The 21056-nt window shown below is 38.9% G+C and overlaps 1 protein-coding gene across 5 annotated transcripts in view; it reads left to right on the forward strand.

Moving 5' to 3' along the window:
- LOC112050724 (protein sprouty) overlaps window positions 1-4136 on the forward strand; it is a 58554-nt gene extending 54418 nt beyond the window's left edge. For all 5 annotated transcript variants that reach the window (XM_052882057.1, XM_052882056.1, XM_052882055.1 and 2 more), the window contains one exon: window positions 3083-4136. In XM_052882057.1, the coding sequence (XP_052738017.1) occupies window positions 3140-3778 (639 nt within the window). In that variant the 5' untranslated portion in view covers window positions 3083-3139 and the 3' untranslated portion in view covers window positions 3779-4136. The remainder of the gene's footprint in view (window positions 1-3082) is intronic.
- The last annotated feature ends 16920 nt before the right edge of the window (window positions 4137-21056 follow it).

Raw genomic sequence — 21056 nt, forward strand, 5'->3', positions numbered from 1 at the left:
AATCGTTTGACGATCATAAGCGCTTTCAAGTTAGTTAAATTTGTGAGTAGCAACATAGGCACGATCATAAGCGCTTTCAAGTTAGTTAAATTTGTGAGTAGCAACATAGGCAGCAACAACGGGCTAATGCTTAAACTCCTTAGCAACTTACAGTAACTAATGGGTATGAAACCTTATCAATTACTTTGTGCACAAGCGGGACTAGGAAGTTGCGTATGCTACATAATGTTTTATTGTCAGAAGTAGACATTTTTAGTTTACAAACTCCCTCGAGAATGTGATTTATTTTCCAATTGAAAGATCGGCTGAAACAACAAAAATTTAATTATTGCTGCCTACCACGTGACCTTAAAAAAAAATTTTGCCCAAATGGGTTTCTTAAACAAGGATACTCTATTTTTGCCTACCAAAATACCAAAGAATCACGATAGCGTTCAAATGTCCCTTGAGAAAAAAAATTTGCGTAAGTTCTCGCAAAGGTCAGCTCATTTATTAAAACACATCTTATATCTCTCTCACTCATTTGGGAAAAACGAGTCAAACCACGGAACATGTCGATCAATCAATTAATCATAGCTAGAAGCAGTGTAATTATTTAAACAATGAAATCTTTATAAACCTCATTTTTCAAGTTTAATTAATGCATAATAAATTTCACCTTATTTATATATAACCTGAATTCGTTCTTGATATTCTTATTGAAATTCTGAGTGGACTACACTATAAGCAATAAATTAATATTAAAGTCCGTTTTGAATTAAAAAGTATCAGAAATTCAAATGGCTGTCATTATAAAGCCACCAGATGAGGTTTATTGAGGATAATAAGGAGACTTTTGAAAGTAATAAGCTCAAAAGTCATATATCGTAATTTGGAAGACTCGCATAATTATTATTCTGGAGAAATGATTGTTTCGATAGACATAGAGACTTGCTCGTGTAAACTTTGAACCATGGCATCTTTTATTATACTACACGTCTAAAACATTTTCTTGAATGACTCTATCTATTGTAGAAAATCGAATTAAATTCCGTTGCGTACAATAAAGGATCTAATCGTTCAAACGCGGAAAGCGAGTTTGTTTTATATTCTGTGAATACATTATAGAAGATTACATTTCATCTGTGTGGTGAATTTGTGATAACAGTAAGCAGGATATCGATACCTAAATATCGCCCACTATAAGTTCATGGTCACAAATAGTAAAAAAACCGCTTCCATGGATGGTGAAGGAACTTTCATATAGACGTAGATGTTTTACTTTCCTTGCTGCTTATGGTTGTTAATGTATAGGAAACTGAACTGAAAATATATGTCATCTTGATCTTATGTTATTCAACAAAAAGCGAATAGAGATAAACAGTTGGTTTAAATGGGCTACTATCCAGTCGTACTTTCCTATTAACAACGCATCATTGGGTAGTTTAATTAGATTTTCATAATTAGTATGTATAAAGCCAAGCAATAGTTTCCGCCTGTTTAGATCAAAGGTTCAAGGTACGCTACAGATAGATAATAATTACAGTAAAAAGAAGTTTTAACTTTATTTACGTAGATACAGTTAGATCAAAGCTGACTTATATCGATCCTACAAGTATAATGCCACTTCTTGTATCTGCTTCTGATCACTATAAATATTTCATTTGTCGTAAATAAATACGTAGTTAGCGAGTGACCTTGTCATCCTTAATTTTTACCAATGACATTCTCTATACACCACTTCATTCTATTTTTTTCGTTTCTTTCTTTCCTGTCATAAATTACATTAGAGTTATTGTGAAACTATTTTCGATAACAAAATCATTTATCAGTTTATCATGAATGCCTTTAGCAAAGTGGTTCCGATCAAGCCCTATACAACTGTGTTTTTTTTGTCTAATTTTGATATTATTTTACTACCTTATTCATTGTTAGTATTTTTGTGTTTTATGGTTGTATTTTATAGTCTTCTTCGGCTTTTATAACTTCGTTTGTTAGTAGTAGACTTAGCATCATTTTATATTATTTTGGTTTGCCTTTACTTTTTGTTATATCTGTTCAAAGATGCGAGTCATCACTGAAATCTTCTTTATGTAAATCTATGAAAATTGTGTTTTCTTGATTTTATCTTTGGTTTTTCGTAATACAATTATTGTGTTCATATGTTAACACTTTGCATCATTATTTTTGCTTAACCTTGATTTTTATTCTATCTGTTACAAATTGACGGTTTATACAAAACTAATGTGTCCTAGATGTTAGCGGATTTAGTATTATTGGTTGTCATTATAGGCAATTACCTACGTTCACAGATAAATTAAGATACACCATTCATAACCACTAATAATCACTTGTAACCTTCAGTTATTAAGATCAGTTAATCTTATACTATATTTTATACTATCGGCGTATAATAAATTATTTCACTATTCCTCTTATTGTTATTATCACCAGTAAGCTTGTAACCATAAATTGATCTTAACTTGCTCAAGATAGTAACATTTACTCTGGTATAATATGCAGGAGCTTATTTGTTCACAGGTCACATTATTAAAAGTATAGCTATACCGAGTTTTAAGACCTTTTTGCTTTTCTAATTCCTAGATTTACAATTACATAACAACATTTACCTGCATAAAATTTTATTTTCTTTATTTGAATTTCTAATGCTTCAACTGATTTACACTGTTATTGTAACATATAGCTTCTTCCAAAATATTCTTTCCCATATTTAAAAAAGATTTGACGTGTTCAGAAAACAGGCGCTAATAATAACTCTAAGGTCAACGTTATTGACGTCGACAATTTCGTGGCCCTCTTCTGGTTCCTTCAAGCCCACCTCTGTACTTGCTCAAGCTCAACTGGACCGTTTGGTTTTCATGTCAAACTTGGCAGATCCGTTCAGACACACATTGTTTTACTCATAATAACGTTTTAAGACAGTTCTACACAATATGGACACAGGTTTGAATAGGACGAACGATAGACGTTGGACAAGTTGTAGTGTGAATATGAATAGCTGCAAATGTATGTTGTGTTCATGTTAGTTTTAGTTTATGATGGTTAACAAAATGATTAACGAAAGCATGTTGTTGTTCGGCAGGTGGGGACGATGAGGGAACAGGAAGGCGACGGCCCAGAGAGCCGTTAGCCGGACTCGATGGACGAGTATGGCGGGCCGGCGGCGCCGCCCCGGCCGCCCAAGCCGGCGGCGCGCGTGCACGGCGCGGGCGCGACCGGCGGCGCGGGCGCCCGCCTGCCCGCCGTGTCGCTGCTGCGGCCGCGCCCCGAGACGGAGCGCGAGCGCAACGCGTACGTGGAGGCGCCGCGCCGCGCGCCGCCCGCGCCGCCGCACCGCCACGCCGCCGCGCAGCCGCTCAAGCCGGTGACGGCGCAGCCGGGCGGCGACAAGCGGCGCGCGCCGGCCGCCGAGTCGATCGTGTGCTCGGCGTGCGGGCGCTGCCGCTGCTCGCAGTGCGCGCGGCCGCGCCCGCTGCCGTCGCACTGGCTGTGCGGCTCGTGCCTGTGCAGCGCGGAGGCGTGCGTGGACTACGCGTCGTGCATGTGCTGCGCCAAGGCGCTGTTCTACCACTGCGGGAGCGGCGAGGAGGAGCCCAGCGAGCCGTGCGCGTGCGGGCCGCGGCTGGCGTGCGTGGCGGCGCTGGCCGTGCCGCTGCCGTGCCTGTGGCTGTACTGGCCGCTGCGCGCGTGCGCGGCGGCGGGCGCGGCGGCGTACGCGCGCTGCCGCCGCGCGGGCTGCCGCTGCCCGGAGCCGTCGACGCTCTCCAGTATTATCTAGTCGCCGCGCGGGCCCGTTGTACAAATATTTATTGGCGAGCGAGGCGGCGCGGAGTGCGGGCCGCGGGACAGCAGTGCAGAGTGCTCGTGTCGTGTATATAGTCGTGTAGTGTGAATGTACGTGAACGTGTCGCCCGAACGCAGTCTCAAATTTTCTTGAGATCGAAACGTGTCATAAGAAAACGCAAACATTTAGTATTTTGGATTCCACACAAATCCAAGGAAGAAGATTAAGAAATGAATGAGATATAAAACTTACTTATTAAGATGTAGATAATTTACCATTTATTTATTAACTGAATTTGTATTTATTTGTAAATAAAACGACATTATATTATAAATACGAATGTTTACTACAATATTTGTTTTCTTTGAAATCACCTATCGGAGAGTTGCAACAATGTTGTGATTCAATAAAGCTCCATGGCTTCTTACGTCATCTTAGCTGATAAAACAGTTACGTGAGTATTTAAAAAAGACTGAGTTGGTCAATGACGTTAGCTGACAAGTTTTGTAAATTTGTAACTACGTACTCTTAAAGTAAGCATTAGAGAAGCAGTCTTCAGAAGAAGAAACCGATATGGGACAAAATTCAGTACAATAGTTCCTTGGGAAGCCTCCTTTCCCTTGCCACTAACTAACAGAACTAGACTGGAATAAGAAGAAACGAAAAATTAGACTCGCCCACCGAGGGTTCTGTACAAGTCTTCTTCATACATAAATCCAAAATTATCATCAAAATAATTAAAAATATGTTTTACTCATAGCTTGTGCCAACGAAGCATATACGATAACCCACGAGACAGCGGAACTCAAATTAGGGCCGCCGTTTCTTGCAAATATACCGTTTTTTGCGATATAATTACAAATATATAGATCTTACATGTTTCCCTATATTCCCTATATCTACTTGGAGTATAAGAGGATAACATTACTTGATATTAGTTCAAGTTAATACGAGTAGTTCAAGTAACAGTCCATGCGTCGCCGAGTTAAAAGAAGAAGAAAAGTCCTAGTCACAATAAAGTGAACCGTAACAGTATAAGGCTTTCGATTTTCTGTTTGCGCTAAGTACGAAATTATAAAAATACCTGACGATCACTCTGGCGCAGTTGGTAGTGCTGTGGTTCTCCAGGGTTCGATTCCCAACTCAGGTCAATTCAGTTTAGGATTTTGATCACCCATGACGGCCTACGTGGCGCAGTGGTATGCGCTTTGGATTTACAAGATGGAAATACTGGGTTTCGTTCCCCGGCTGGGCCGATTGAGGTTTTCTTAATTGGTCCAGGCGGGTGGGAGGCTTCGGCCATGGCCAGTTAACACCCTACCGGAAAAAACGTACTGTCAAGCGATTTAGTGTTATAGTTCGATGTCGTGTAGAAACTGAAAAGGGATGTGGATATTCATCCTCCTAACAAGTTAGCCCACTTCCGTCTTAGATTGCATCATCACTTACCATCATGTAAGATTGTAGTCAAGGGCTAACTTGTCCGACAAAGACTTACGATACCGCGTAGAAAAGGTCAGAGGTAAAATAAAATGAATTTTAAAATGAACTTTTTTTCTTTCTTTCATTCAAAAATAAATTTGTATTTACCTCTACAAAGTTAGCCCGCTTTCGTCAAACTGCAGCGTCACTTAACATCAGGTGAGATCGCAGGCTAACTTGTCAATAAATAAAAAAAATACCTTATTTATTTCAAACAATCAATCTTTATTTTGCCAGAATATAGTACAATTACATAGGTCTTTTATATTATATTTAAACACATCCTGCTATAGTGCAAAACATAGTAAATCAATTTACAAATAATAAAAATAAAACAAAGTTCGAATTAGGTAAATAATGTTAACATAAATGTCAATATAAGTGTCCCTAATTTAATTTTTCACTCAACTAATCATTGACACTATAGTACAACTTTTCCATTAATAAATCAAATAATATCTTCCTTATATTTATTTACAGCTAATTTTTATTATTTATTCAGGCAAGTGGTTTTATAAAGTAACCGGCATGCAGTATATATTTTTGCTGGTAACTTTGCATAGGTATACGCATATGTCACGTTGACGAAAGCCTATCAATAACATACAATCTCACAACAAACTCGTCGTCAACAACCCATATTCGGCTCACTGCTGAGATCGAGTCTCAGAGATCTCAGAATGAGAGGGGTTAGGCCAATAGTCCACCACGCTGGCCCAATGCGGATTGGCAGACTTCACACACGCAGAGAATTAAGAAAATTCTCTGGTATGCAGGTTTCCTCACGATGTTTTCCTTCACCGATTGAGACACGTGATATTTAATTTCTTAACAAACACAACAAACTCGTAATAGCTCCTAATTCTAAACACCGGACTTTATCGTGGCTCCGTCAGATACAGGTTTCCATAACTGTAAAGCTCATACAGACCGCGGATGACACTGTCGGTGTATTAATAGTGCTTCGTTAGGCCGGAGGAAGCGAGGCGCGGCTTCCTCCGGCGCAGGATGCGCCTCCCGTCTCACTCTGCCTCCATCGCTCATGTTTATTTCATGATCGGAATGTACTCCGTAAATATACGCAACAGTTTCTACTTTACTGATCATCGCTATTATAATAGTACATTATGATATAAGTGCGGTAAGTTGAAAATTACACGAGGCGATATTGCAAGATCGAGCCTTGGCGAGAGGAAACAGAGACTGTAATTATTAGAGATGGGCCGAGTACTCGGTTGATACTCGGTACTCGACGAACTCGGCGGATTTTTTGATACTCGTACTCGGCCGAATAACTCGGTCGGTGAATGCCGAGTATACTTTGTTTAAGAAAAGCATTATTTAGGTAGATATAATTAAAACAGTGTTAATCAAAAAGTATTTATTAGTAATTTAGGAAATCTTTGAAAATCTCAATTAAATTTAAATAAAATTAAAATGAATGATTTAAAAGTTGAGTTGAGCAACTGTTGAGTTTCTCGCCCGCTCTTCTTAACAGGAGACTGCGCCTTCCGAGCTGGGTGGTAGAGTCACTACAAATAGTGAAACTTGACGTTTTAAAACTAAGCCTCCTTGAAATAAATAATTTTGAATTGAATTGAATTAATAATTGTTTACGCGCGCGAAATGGGAATTTTATTAAACCAAGTTAGTCGACCGAGTACTCGGTTGAAAAAAATTTAACCGAGTAAAACTCGGTACTCGTTACTCGGCGCATCTCTAGTAATTATCAAAAAAAATATAACACATTTGCGAGGAAACACACTTTCTGAAAATTAATTTGCATCTTTCTCTGTTTTCCATGCGATGACATTTTGATACGCTTGTCATTTTTGCACAGTTAGCACCAAAAACAGCCGGTATTACTAATAAAGTAAATTTATATATTTGTGTTTCTGATACAGATAAATGGTTGACATTTATTGTCAAAATTATTAAAATTAAAGAATTAAATATGTTTTTGTTATATTTTATCTCACAAGGTTAATTTTATTCATGAAATGTTGAGCACTTTTCTGACATAAAAACTCTTTGCCAAGATTTAAAAAAGTACCGTTCGTTTTTAGACGGATGATATAGGTCCATGCGAACTTTGCACGTTGTAGAGTCAACATATCCTAAGGATGCTCCGGTCTATCCAATAGTTATTAAAGGATCACGCCATTTCTATGGTCATGTTATTATTTCTATGGTGAGGACTATTTAGAAGAACAGAGTAGGTAGGTACACTCGAAGGATCGCTTAAATTAGGACAACAGATGTCGACAAGACGCGTTTGATGCTATGATCGCCAGACGAGCAAAGAGATAAAGGGAAATCTTATAGTTATATGGCAATAGGTAGGTATCGATTCAGTGTTAGCCCAGTGGATTTGACCTCTGCCTCCGATTCCGGAGGGCGTAGGTTCGAATCCGGTCCGGGGCATGCATCTCTAACTTCTCAGTTATACATATACATTTTAAAAAAATATATGTCACGTGTCTCAAATCTTGAAAGAAAAACATCATGAGGTAACCTGCATACCTGAGAATTTTCTTAGTTCTCTACGTGTGTGAAGTCTGCCAATCCGCATTGGGCCAGCATGGTGGATTAATGACCATCTCATTCTGAGCGGATACTCGTGCTCAGCAGTGAGCCGAATATGGGTTCATAATGATGAGTTACGTACCTTTAGTATAAACAAAAATTACGCTACTTTAGAAAATAAAAAAAATAATTTCTAAAATTGACCCAAGCTCGAAACTTCACCCGGTTATATGTATAATGCTCGCCACTCACCATCCAATAAATTCATGAACCTGCAGCGTATGTCAGCGTCAGCGTCAGCGATCTGCATGATATCATGCACATCGCGACCAACGCACGGAGTTTTATCGGATGTCCTGCCGTTAGTGCTGCAGGCACGTGGACTTATTGGATGGTGAGTGGCTAACATAAATGCAAAGTTGCATATGCGCCACAAAGGTTGTCAAATATTTAACGTATACGTAGCTAAAAGTATTCTATCGATATAGTTAATCACTCAGATGAATTATTTATACCTTAATTTTTATAAAACCATTTTATAAAAACTTTTAAAAAACCAGAACACCTTGTTATTTTGAAAATGAAAGGAAACTTGGTAGTACCTACCTTCATACAATTTACGAAATTTCGAATTACATAATTTACTTTGGTTTGTAATCTACACTAATATTATAAAGAGGAAAGATTTTTTTGAGCTTGTTCGTAGTGAAACTTATGGACCGATTTTTAAAATTCTTACACGAAAGGATAGGTACGAGTAAAGTTTATACTTTATCCCGCACTGGTATGAGAATTACACGGGTAAAACCAAGTGTGAGCCGCTAGTTTTACTTGTGAATTATATGTCGCGTTCGTAGATTAATAAATAGTAAAAACAAAAAAATAAAAATTATAACCCGACTACGTTAAAAAGGGTCTAAAAAAGGAAGAAACAAGAAAATAAATAGGATCGAGAAGATCATAGAGATCAGAATATAGAAACGCATAGGCCAAACGAATTTTGCCAAGGTAGAGCCGGGAATAACGAATCTGTTGCCACTTCATTTATTAAAACCGGTTCATTTGTTTAGACGCTACGGTGAAACATACAAACATACATACATAGACTGCCAAAATCATTCAATCACCCTTCCTTTTGACTTCGCCGTAGTCGGGTAAAGATGGTCTCGATCCGCTACGAACGACAGACCTTCTTAATCTATGGTCGAGTACATTCAAGTTTTACTACTATTCTCTCTCTTCGTCGTACGTACTTACCTACGTAATCGAAAGGAAGTAGAGAATAAATAATATAATTTTTGCAAACAGAACCTTACTAGATTGCAAAGTTAACATGACCCTACCTTGACCAAAGCTTATACAACGTATAACACGATTGTTTGCGTCACTGCCTGAACGTAAATAATGTATGTCCTCGGGATGGAAAATAAAAAGGAAATCCATTTCCAAGTTTTCTGATCAAAACAGACGTAAATCTATTTTTCATGCATTTCAATAAGCGCGTCGTACGCAACTCGCAAGTGACAAACAGCGGGAAGTGGGTATGTGTCATCATGCTTTATAGTCTAGGAGGTGGTGGACAATTTATGAAGAAGAAAAACTAATACAAACACTCAAATAACTCGCCCTGATCGTATGTCTGGATTTGGGAATCAGAAGCTAACTGAACCACTTCTTTTTTTCATTTTTTCACACTCATTCATCATTTAATTCAGAATCAATTTGGCATAATAAGAAAAAAACTGCCAAGTGCAAGTCAACGCGCCCATCGGGCGTCGACGAAATCTTCATGATAAATCGAAATAGTTTCATTAGATTACTTGGGCTTGTGCCCAGATTGATGAGTACGAATTGCCCTTTCTGAATCATAAAATATTGACCTCCATTCCTTGCATTTAAACCAGGGGCGTATCTACCGCTGTATTAGACGTAGCAATGATAGATACGGGCTCCCCGGCCTAGAGGTGGCCCCTTACGTGTGAAATCAAGAAATCATAAAATGTAATCCACAATCTTACTTAATCTGGTGTTTCTGATACTTAATCTGATGATAAATGAATTATTCATTGTCATCGATCTCCTATTAAAAAGTGGATGCACAATCAGCGACCAAAAAACTTCCCCACTCAATGAGTGCCAAACACAACTTCTTGGCACTCAATTTATGTAGTCGCATTTGTAAATTCAACCTTAAACTCAATACTTAAGGTTGAATTTGCTCTGAATTTGGGATTACATTTAAAGGCCTATAAGTATAATTATTTTACCAATAATTCTAAAACTGTCAAAGCAAAATTGAACCAATTTTTAAGTGAATTTTTCTACATGATTTTATAATAAGAGGTCAATGTTCGTTGTGCATTAAAAATCTCCCACCAGCTCTGTGCTTACTGGCTGACAAAGTATCGGTACATCGAATCTGCTCCCGATATATTTAGGTCCTCTATCTGCCGTATGAGCGCCGACGTACTAGTGCCGCGTGCGCAGGCACTGTGAATTTTAATGCTTCGTTACTTACTATACAGTAAGTATACAGGATCTGCCGGCCTATTCACTAACTAATAGCGTGTGTTTTTGACGCATTAGTATGCGCGGTGGATTTACAAGACGGAGGTCCTGGGTTCAATCTCCGGCTGGGCCGATTGAGGTTTTCTTAATTAGTCCAGGTCTGGCTGGTGGGAGGCTTCGGCCGTGGCTAGCTACCATTCTACTGATAAAGACGTACCGCCAAGCGGTTTAGCGTTCCGGTGCGGTGCGATGTCGTGTAGAAACCGAAAGGAGTCTGGATTTCATTCTACTCTTAATAAGTTAACCCGCTTCCATCTTAGACTGCATCATCACTGACTATCAGGTGAGATTGTAGTCAAGAACTTGTAGAGAAATAAAAAAAAATATTATAAGTAATTTACCAACTATGGTAGCTATTGTCAGTAATTCTAAAGTCATGATTTCGTATACACTATTTATTTAATGCTAACTGATCAAAATTCAGACCTATTCACTATTTTGGTCTTTATTATCAACCTATTAAAATAAACAACAAACCAATTGACTAAAGTCATTTACATACTACGATATAGTTTACAAATGTCGTCCGGTGCTTACTGGTATATCATATATTATGTTTCTCGTATTTACTATTTATCTAACATACTCGTAATAATAAAATGCAATCGACTTATTAGTAATGTAACATTTTCCTTGTGTCGCATGCGTTTCACACGGCAGTGTGCGATCAACAGGAGTTAGGCTCCGGATCTTTTGACCTACGCTTCATGGAAGATGGATTATTCTTGTCATTGTGAGAGCTTGGGGCGGCGGAGGTGTTCGTTGTGTTCATAAACGGCATTAACACAGCTTAGTAATCGTACCGTACGAATACTTTTACTGAAGTAGTAGAATTTCTGATGTAATGGCATACATAAGGCTCCAGACCAAGGTAATCATAGATGGAATATACATGTGATGATGATACATGAGGTAATGATACAAAAAATAAGTATATAATAATAGAAAGCACCTAAGAAAACATTTATTTTGAAATCACAGGCAAATCTTCTTCTTCTTCTTCTTCAATCTTCAATTTTATTTATTTGATAAATAAATTGTAATATCTATCGCACTGCCTTTTTTCTTGATTGACGTCATCTCCTTAGGTTTTATTTGTTTATCATTATTAAGAACGTTAGGTTTGTAGTTGACGACGAACACTTTTAGTGAAACTAAAACGTGACTAAATCCTTATTCTTTTTGCTTTATCAATGCATTAAAATTGCCCAACATTCAGTTACCCAACTGTAAGCTAGCTAAATTACGATTTTTCACTGTCAAATCTTGCTATTTATCGATCGCATTCCTTGACCTGTGGCCTGTGCTGCAGTGGCACTCGGTTTGTTCGATGCACTGTGAGTAATGCACCGGTCGTTATTGCGTGAATAAAAGAGCTATATCGATAGCTTTTCTTTTTTTTTTTTCAAGGAAAGCAACCTTCGCCCACGACGCCATGGTTCTATCAGACAGGCGTGTTGTTCGCATATTAGTCTGTTTCATTTTAAACACAATTATTATTAGTGTGGGGTAAGGGGTTCTACGAAAAGTAAAAAGAAATCAACATTAAAATTTAACAAATAAAAGTTTCGTGTCCCTGTATTAATTAAAGCTGTAATTTGATTAAACTAATCGTTAACCTAATTGTTTTTCCACCTACCCCCATTCCATCCCATACATTTATAATCGTGATTTAAGTATTTTTGTATACTTAGAAGAAATCATACAGAGTGTCCCAAAATGATTGGAATATTGGCAATGGGCCAGGCCACATAGTTCGAAGAGACGTTGTGGTCCCAAGGTGCTGGAATGGCGAACCCGCACCGGAAAGCGCAGTGTTGGTCGACCCCTCACTGGGTGGACCGAGGATATCAAGCGGGTTGCAGGGAGCCGCTTGATGCTGGCGGTTTGAGACCGTTGTGCCTTGAAGTCTATGCAAGAGGCCTATTTCCAGGAGTGGCTGATAAGGTAAGGTAAGGTAGGTGATGTATCGTCCACTTGTGTTTGATTTATTAATTATACGACTCTGTATAATATATATGGCAGAAGAACGTTTGCTTGGTTAGCTAATAGTTAGAGTACGAAGCTCTATGAGCTCTGAAAGTAGGTATATCGGATCGAATAATGGATGATCATCGGTTGAGACAACAGCGGTGACAACGATGTTACACCAAATACCTACCTACTAAAATATTCAATGTAAATTTGCATCAGACAAAATAAACATTCGAGTATAGGAACCTACACAAAAGGAACCGTCGATAAGCATGTTACGAGTACGTGCTAAATATAGAAGTCTAGATTTTTAATGAACCAGATTTTGAACCGAGAAATCTGTAGAGTGATAAGGAACGTTGTTATCGCGACTTGTAATTTGAAACTTTATGTAAGAGTTAAAAAGGAGTAAGTAACCTCAGATATATTATATGATATTCCAAAAACGACATGTAAAATGGATATTAAAATAAACTTCTATAAGAGCCTCATAATCAATCAATACCTTTGAATAAGCAACGGTATTCAAAAAATGTTTCTCTTCTTCATTATTCTGCCATTTTTAGAATTTTCGCCGCCTTTCGTTTGATGTCGCACTTATTATATGAAAACCGCATCTTGTCCTCATTTATTTCCACTACACTAACTAACACACTTTACCAAAGAATCGCAAAAGAGTGGCTTAAGATACGAATTGTCTATAAGCTATAAATTACCATAAGGCCTAGTTCGTACCATTTAATTATCAATGGTTCGCACTATAGTATTTTAGTAGAGTACGAACAATTTTTGGATTCACCGCCCAAAAATAAACTAGCTCCGTTCCAGTGTTCGACTCTCTAAACGACCTGAATCCACTGGCGGAGTGTGTCCCCACCGTCCCAATCATATCTTTTCCAAATCCTTCAGACTTTATATCATTCCGTTCATTTCGTTCGTTTAGTTCATTTTCAATGTTATTTATTTGTATTGATAAATAAATTGTAATACCTATCATCACCTTATGTTTTATTTGTTTCCCAAGTAAGAATGTTAGATTTGTAGTTGACGACGAACACTTTTAGTGAAACTAAAACGTGACTAAATCTCTAATCATATATTTTCCAAATCCTTCAGACTTTATATCATTCCGTTTTTCAATGTTATTTATTTGTATTGATAAATAAATTGTAATATCATTCCGTTCAGTAACTCTTTAAAGGAGGTGTTCGTCACGACCCACACAAAATCCTAAAAGATCGTGTTGCTTCTTGAACTTCCAGAATCCATTTGCCACCGGTTCCCGTCCGCATTCATCACATTCACAACAATCCAACAATAGCTCAATATTTTAAGCAACTTTCGTCACTATTTTCCAATCCTCCCTAGCCTAGGCCAGAGTCTCACAAGAGACGTCATTAGAGAGTCGTTCCATTCTCATTTTGTTCATTTAGCTCTAGGACTCCCACTCTGACAGAGTTTCTTCGCCTTTTTGCAGAGAACCTAACCCTACAGCAAATTCAAAGCATACATACATTCAAAAGGCGTGTATGTAAGTTAGTTACTCTTACTCCTCTACATCGCAAATCCTGAACCGATTTGGGTAAAATTCGGAATAGAGATAGATTATACCCTGAATTAGTACATAGCCTTTATCCTGGAAAGATCAGCAGTACACGTAATTTTTGAATTTGAAATAATGAATTTCATAGACATAAATACTCGTAGCAGAATGTTTGAATGTGTTGACATGCTAGGTTTTGACATTGACCTTTGATTTACAAGACAGAGGTCCTAGATCCCCGACTGGGCCGATTGAGGTTTTCTTAATTGGTCCAAGTCTGGCTAGTGGGAGGCTTCGGCCGTCGCTAATTACCCTACCGACAAAGACGTACCGCCAAGCGATTTATCGTTCCAGACGATGTCGTGTAGAAACCGAATGGGGTGTGGATTTCATCTTCCGCCTAACAAGTTAGCTGGAAGTTCCATCTTAGATTGCATCAAACATCAGGTGAGATTGTAATCGAATGGTAACTTCGAAAAAAATACAATGATTGACATATAGAGAGGCAGAGAGTATTTGGCGCTCTGCAGTGCAGGCGCAGTCGATAAGGCAGGTCATCGCGCAGGAAGCGGCTCTTCAAACGGAGCGGTAAACGGTGATAACGAGTTGAGCAACCCACAATCACTCGTTGCTAACCTATCTCAAGACCGAAATTAAACAATTAGACCGCATGTGTAGACATAAAACTCAAAGATACTTATTGGAGCACGAGTTTCCTCTCAGAATGAGAGGGATTAGGTAAGTCCAGACCAGACTGGTGCAATGCGGATTGGCAGACTTCACAAACGTAGAGAATCAAGAAAATTCTCAGTTGTGTAGGTTTCCACACGATGTTTTTCTTTCAGCGTTTGAGACACGTGATATACTTACATGTTCACAACAAATAGGTTCAGCGGCTTGGCCGTGAAAAGGTAACAAACAAACAGACTTACTGTTGCATTTATAATATTAGTATGAATGGAAGGAATCACATTTTACAAGGTACTCTTTCTTAGTACTATACCTAATTTACTCTCTGTCCCCCTTGATTGTTTTCTATTTTTTAACTTCTATACAAGTAGGTATAGCTTGGTAACTTCGTTCGTAACACTGACGATGGTCCGCGCGGGCCGAGGGGCGTGTAGCGATGAAAGAAAAACCCGCGACTGAACCTTCCCCGCACGATTTCACACCAGCGTAGTCTTTTCCCCCCGTCGCCCGCATATCATGGGAGTGTCATCAACGAACTTGCCAGACTACAGCGCTGAATGTAATGTTTCCTACTGTGTATCTTATACAGAGACATATATCTATGTCATGTCCCCAAACGTGCGTAATCCTTATTGGTGTGTTTAGATGCTCTTAATGGGCGTAATAGATCTGACTCGCGGATCAACGCGAATCTCTAACACCTGCTCGAGTCAAATTACTTAACGGCAATAGCATCTTGTGATCATCAAGACCCGTGGTAGCCCAGTGGATATGATCTCTGCCTCTGATTCCGGAGGGTGTGGGTACGAAGCCTGTCCGTTGCATGCACCTTCAACTTTTCAGTTGGGTGCATTTTAAGAAATTAAATGTCACGTGTCTCAAACGGTGAAGGAAAACATCGTGAGGAAACCTGCATACCAGAGAATTTTCTTAATTTTCTGCGTGTGTCAAGTCTGCCAATCCGCATTGGGCCAGCGTGGTGGACTATTCCTAACCCCTCTCATTCTGAGAGCAGACTCGAGCTCAGCAGTGAGCCGAATATGGGTTGATAACGCAACGCATGGGTATAAAGCAGTTACTTTGTACAATGTTTCGTGTCGGGGTTTACTAAATTTTCCATTTATCGATTTTGCACGTCAATTTAAAAAAAAAACCTTGTACGCCATCGGTTATAGATTTATGCATAGGCACCTACCAAAGCTTATCCGCTCCCCGTTTAAGATTCCTGACGTCAAGCGGGCACATAAACAGTGTCCGCTCAACGAAACCATAAATCGATTCATTCATACGACGCTTCGCTTCATCAATCAATCGCCTATAAATAAAAGATGTAAACGCGGCACGGGCGCAGCGGCTCCCACTTCCAATGCTGACGTCAGCTACAATGGATGGAGGTTTTTCTTATACCACTTTGAATATCTACTTAGCTTTCTACTGCGACTCTTGTTGACTGGCGAGACAAGTTTTTTGACGTTTGCGCGGTGGATTTACAAGACGGGGGTCCTGGGTCGATCCCCAGCTCAGTCGATTGAAATTTTCTTAATTTGGCCGTGGCTAGTTACCACCCTACTGATAAAGACGTACCGCCAAGCGATTTAGCTTTCCGGTACGTTGTCGTGTAGAAACCGAAAGGGGTGTGGATTTTCATCCTCCTCCTAGCAAGTTAGTCCGCTTCCATTAGATTGCATCATAACATAACATCAGGTGAGATTGTAATCCAGGGCTAACTTGTAAAGAATAAAAAAAAAGTCGAGTTTATAAATTGTCGATGCAACAACCAAGTGGTCTACCTATAACAAGGCATAACTTCGCATCCCATCATCCCACAAAGCGCTGCACTGTACCTACCATCGGCAGATATAGGTGCCTCATGCACCCTCAGCTCTTAATCCCACCGGAGCGCTCACCGGACTGAGGGGGAGCAGGGAGGGACAGTTATCCCCCCGCGTCCTGCAGACTCGACAGTAAACTTGATCGTGAGTGGCTGGCGTTAACTTGACATACAGCATAAAATAGTTATTATATCTATGTAACATTTACAAAGATTTAACATACCTTCATCATTATCAACCCATATTCGTCTCACTGGTGAGCTCGAGTAACCTCTCAGAATGAGAGTGTTTAGGCCAATAGTCCACCACGCTTGCCCAATGCGGATTGGTATGTGGAGGTTTCCTCACGAAGTTTTCGTCCACCGTTTGAGACACGTCATATTTAATTTCTTAAAATGCACACAACTGAAAAATTGGACGTGCATGCCTCGGACCGGATTCGAACCTACGCCCTCCGGAATCGGAGGCAAAGGTCGTATCCACTGGGCTATCACGTCTCGTAGCATACCTTACTTATTTCAAAAATATTTTTGTTTCGAACACAAAGCATCATTAATGTACGTAAACTTAACTTTTAAAGTTGAACGAAATCGAAACTTAAAAAAAACTTATCGAAAAGTACAAAATGGAACAGATATGAATTCATCTATTTGTGTGATTCCCAAAAAAACATACTGACTAGAAATACTGTCTCGTAACAGTAGGTACCTGTAGACGGATAGATTCCCAAGAAAAATTACATTATAGAGAACTCATAAATAAGAAACAAGTTTCTTGTCCATACAGACAAGTGCAACTTGAATATATTATCCACCGTTGGTTTTTGTTCGTCTCTATTGCGTATTACGGATAAAGGTAGCTCGGTATCCCGGGTTGAATGGTAGACCTTGAATTCAATTTATACGAGGTTTGTGTAAATCTGAAGCAAAATGTAAAGCGTCAACGACATACTGATTACTGTCATAGCTCATCGAGTCGCGAAGTTGAATTGGCAATGGGCAGGGGTACTTACAAAGAACCAATGGACATTAGGGTCCCAAGTTACTGGAATGGGAATGGCAGCGACCCCTACATTACGTAGGACCGGTGACATTTTCAGACAGAGTTTCAGGGACCCGCTGGATGCTGGCGCGGTTAATTCAACAAAAATATTTCTGTCTTCTGAACTTCGCAAACCTATTGAAATTGAAATCGGTGCAGAAGAAATTAGGTATTAAAAAGTGCGCAATAGGACATAATTAATTTCAAAGAGGTCAGTGTAAAGTAAAGACTCCAAATAGTTTCTATCATCCTGGTATTCCGGGCTCGTTGTAGTTACTACAATTCATAAGTGAGTGTGTAAATTAACCTTCTTCAATATCTGCTACCCTGGTACTTTGTGGTTTTTGTTTCGTAACATTTCTATCTCTTCACCAACGTTATTATTTATGCTGTTACTAATAGGTACTACTACTATAAGACGGAGTCGCGGGCATTCACTAGTTAGAAATACGAGTAATCTTAACTGAATGGTATAGAAGCAGATTATTTATGATGTCGTTAAAAAATGTTTAAGTTTAGAATCGTTATCACAATCTGATCCAGACGTTTTACAGCGCGCGTATGACACCATTAGCGACGGCGGGAGATAATGCGGATATTTCACATTTGTGTCAATCTGCGAGTAGAAAAGCGTCTTTATCGTACCACATACCTATGTAAAGCTGCGTATACATACATATTATCATGTATGTATAACATACATATTATCATTATGTAATTGCCTAATTAGTCCCGTTGTTTGCTGGTTTAGCTACGGACAATGAGGTCCAGGGAATTAGGAATAAGGGTATTAAAAATAGGTTATTGGGATTTTTCTTGGATGGAAGAAAAACCTTAATAGGAGCCTGGTGTAGGGAAGTTGTTCGGTGTTAGAACACCCCCGTGCCTCGGAAAGCACGTAAAGCCGTTGGTCCTGCGCCTGATCTCTCACCGGTGGTGTCGGCTAGCCGTCCCATCGAATTTCGAGAGTGAGTGAACAGAGAGTGCACCTGTGCTTGTGCACTATAATATTTCCTGCGTACATGGTTAATGTTGCCATGAGATGAGCCGCCATGACCGAAAAGTCAGTCGGGAGCATATTATTATTATCATACATACCTAGTACCTACATATAAATAAAATTGAAGTGTCTGTGGTTTCAGAATCACTGTGCTTATTTACACGATACCAAAACACAAAGCATACACAAAAGCACAAAAGACAGGTTGGTGCTTGAAGAGACTAAGATAATTGTATCTAACAGTAATTTTGTTAAGTTGATAAAGACTTCTCCGAATAAAAGACCAAATTCCTCGTGGACGTGTCTAATATATTAACGTTTTATAACACTCTAAAATAATGATTTAACGCATGGTTACGAAATAATTTTGGTATTTATAGGCCTGTAATTGTCAAACTGCTGAGTAATGGCGATGTTGAGTTTATGCTGAATCAATGGTTGACTGCTATGCGACTATTCGAGTATATATCTCAGTACCGGTAGGCGATGACGTGTTACAAGATCCTCGATTACAGGTGGTATTGATACTCATTATTTATGTTATTGTACAAGGGAGGTCTCAGTATTGGTATAAATAAGAGGGTATTTGATGACTTGAGCTCAGTTGTTTGGTAGGCAGCGTAAACGTGGTCATGCTGCCAGTCGCGTTAGTGATTTTGACTTTGGTTGTAATAATTGTTTATCATAAATTGTTAAGTGTGGGCATGGAGAACATGTCGGGCAGGGAAGGTGAGTGTTTATACATTCTAAAGGGACCCCTTAAACCTTAAAAAGGTCAACGTCGTCCCATGTCCTGGGACCTGCTCGAGGTGTTTCCTCTGCCACAAAATAATTGTACAATCACTTTCGTTGCTACTCGTCACAGACGGCGATCTGAAATCTGCTACCTTCCAAAGCCACCACTGTTCAAACTCTACAGTTAGCTATGGTATACTTACTAGATGTATCCTGACAAACTTTAAGCTTTGTAGTTATGTCTGACTAGCTCAGGATTTTAGTACATCAGGCAATGTAGCTCACCTGGCACCAAATAAACATTTATACCAAACATAGATTCACGATTATTGCGATAAATTTATCAGATGTTTTGTTACGATAAGCTCAAACCACACGAAGCTTAATCATAAACTTATTGCTTGACACACACATAAAATACACTAAGCTTAAGGACGCATAAAGTGCAACAGACTTACAGGAAAGCGAAAGGATGATAACAAATTGCGAAATGCTAAGTAAATCGGAGATCGCTTTAAATTATGAGACATATAAATAGCTACAAGTTGAATAGCCAGTAACGCGAATCATTCACGTAGACGATGTCGCTTGAAGCGGTTACGTTCATCGATTAAGTTACGCTCTGCAAAGATCGAGAATCTCTTTCCAGTCTCAAATTCGTTTGTTTCAAGTATTGGGTATATTATCAGGGATTACTTTTTAAGCACTTTTGAAACATCAAGTTTGAATATTTGTAATCTCTAACCAGTGGCGTAGCGTGCCTTAGAGGGGTATCAAACTTGGGGGGCCATGAAGGGTCAAGATTTCTCAACATAAAAGAAACAAAAATGCTTGCATAAAATAGGTAGGTAAATATGACATGAACATGTCGGTGTCCTAACCTATGTATGATGTTTTCAACTTTTGGGCGCATGCGGGTAAGTAGAAATTGTTTTTTTTTTATTTTTGTTATTTCTAATATAAGTATGAAACTCTACATGACAGTTTTTATATAGTTTCTTTCCGGGCAGCACCAGATTAAGTGAGATTGTGGATTACGTTTTACTAATTTTTGCTTTCACACGTAAGGGTCTCCTGTAGTCCGTGGACCCCGTATCACAGATACGGCTGATACGGAGGTAGCTACGCTCCTGACTCTACCACCGGTTCGAAATGCAGGTTTGGCTGAGAAGATGCTACAAGAAACTCAGCAATGATTGCACTTTTAAAGTGACTGGGACTTTCTACTAAAAAAAAATCAAAAAAATCAAAATTCATTTATTTCAATTAGACTCAGTTTACAAGCACTTTTGAAAGGTCAGGTTTATGTCATAATTTAATTTAATCTAATGGTGGTAATAATAGTCGAAAACTTAATCGCGCCTTGGTCCGAGAAGAGCCCACTACAAACTCAGCCAAGGTTTGTTTTTTTTGTTTACCACCATTTTACAAACTTATTTAAAAGTAAGCACACAGTCGTATAATAAAGTTTAAACACCAAGCTTTTTTATTTATCATTTATATAATCATTAACACTACAATAAAACTTTCCTAAAAGCTTGCGTTTAATAATACTTAAATGATTTACACTGTGGGTTGGATTGCATCAGCCACCAGGTGTGATTTCAGCCAATGGCTCGTGTAAAAATCATTAGAAAATTAAATTAAAGAATCATTAGAAAATTTTCAAATGAAAAGTGAATAATCTGGGAGATTATATTACGGATTTTCATGCCGTTTCCCACGAAGATAAAACTAGTTTCATTGACATAGAACGTAAAGCAAAAAGTTGTATGAATAATATTATTTCCACACGAATGACGAGATAAATAAAAGTTACGAAGAAAGTCAGGAGTCGTCGTCATCAACCTATATTCGGCTTACTGCTGAGCTCGAATCTCC

This window comes from Bicyclus anynana, chromosome 6 (assembly GCF_947172395.1).
Source record: "Bicyclus anynana chromosome 6, ilBicAnyn1.1, whole genome shotgun sequence".
Classification (NCBI taxonomy): Eukaryota; Metazoa; Arthropoda; class Insecta; order Lepidoptera; family Nymphalidae; genus Bicyclus; species Bicyclus anynana.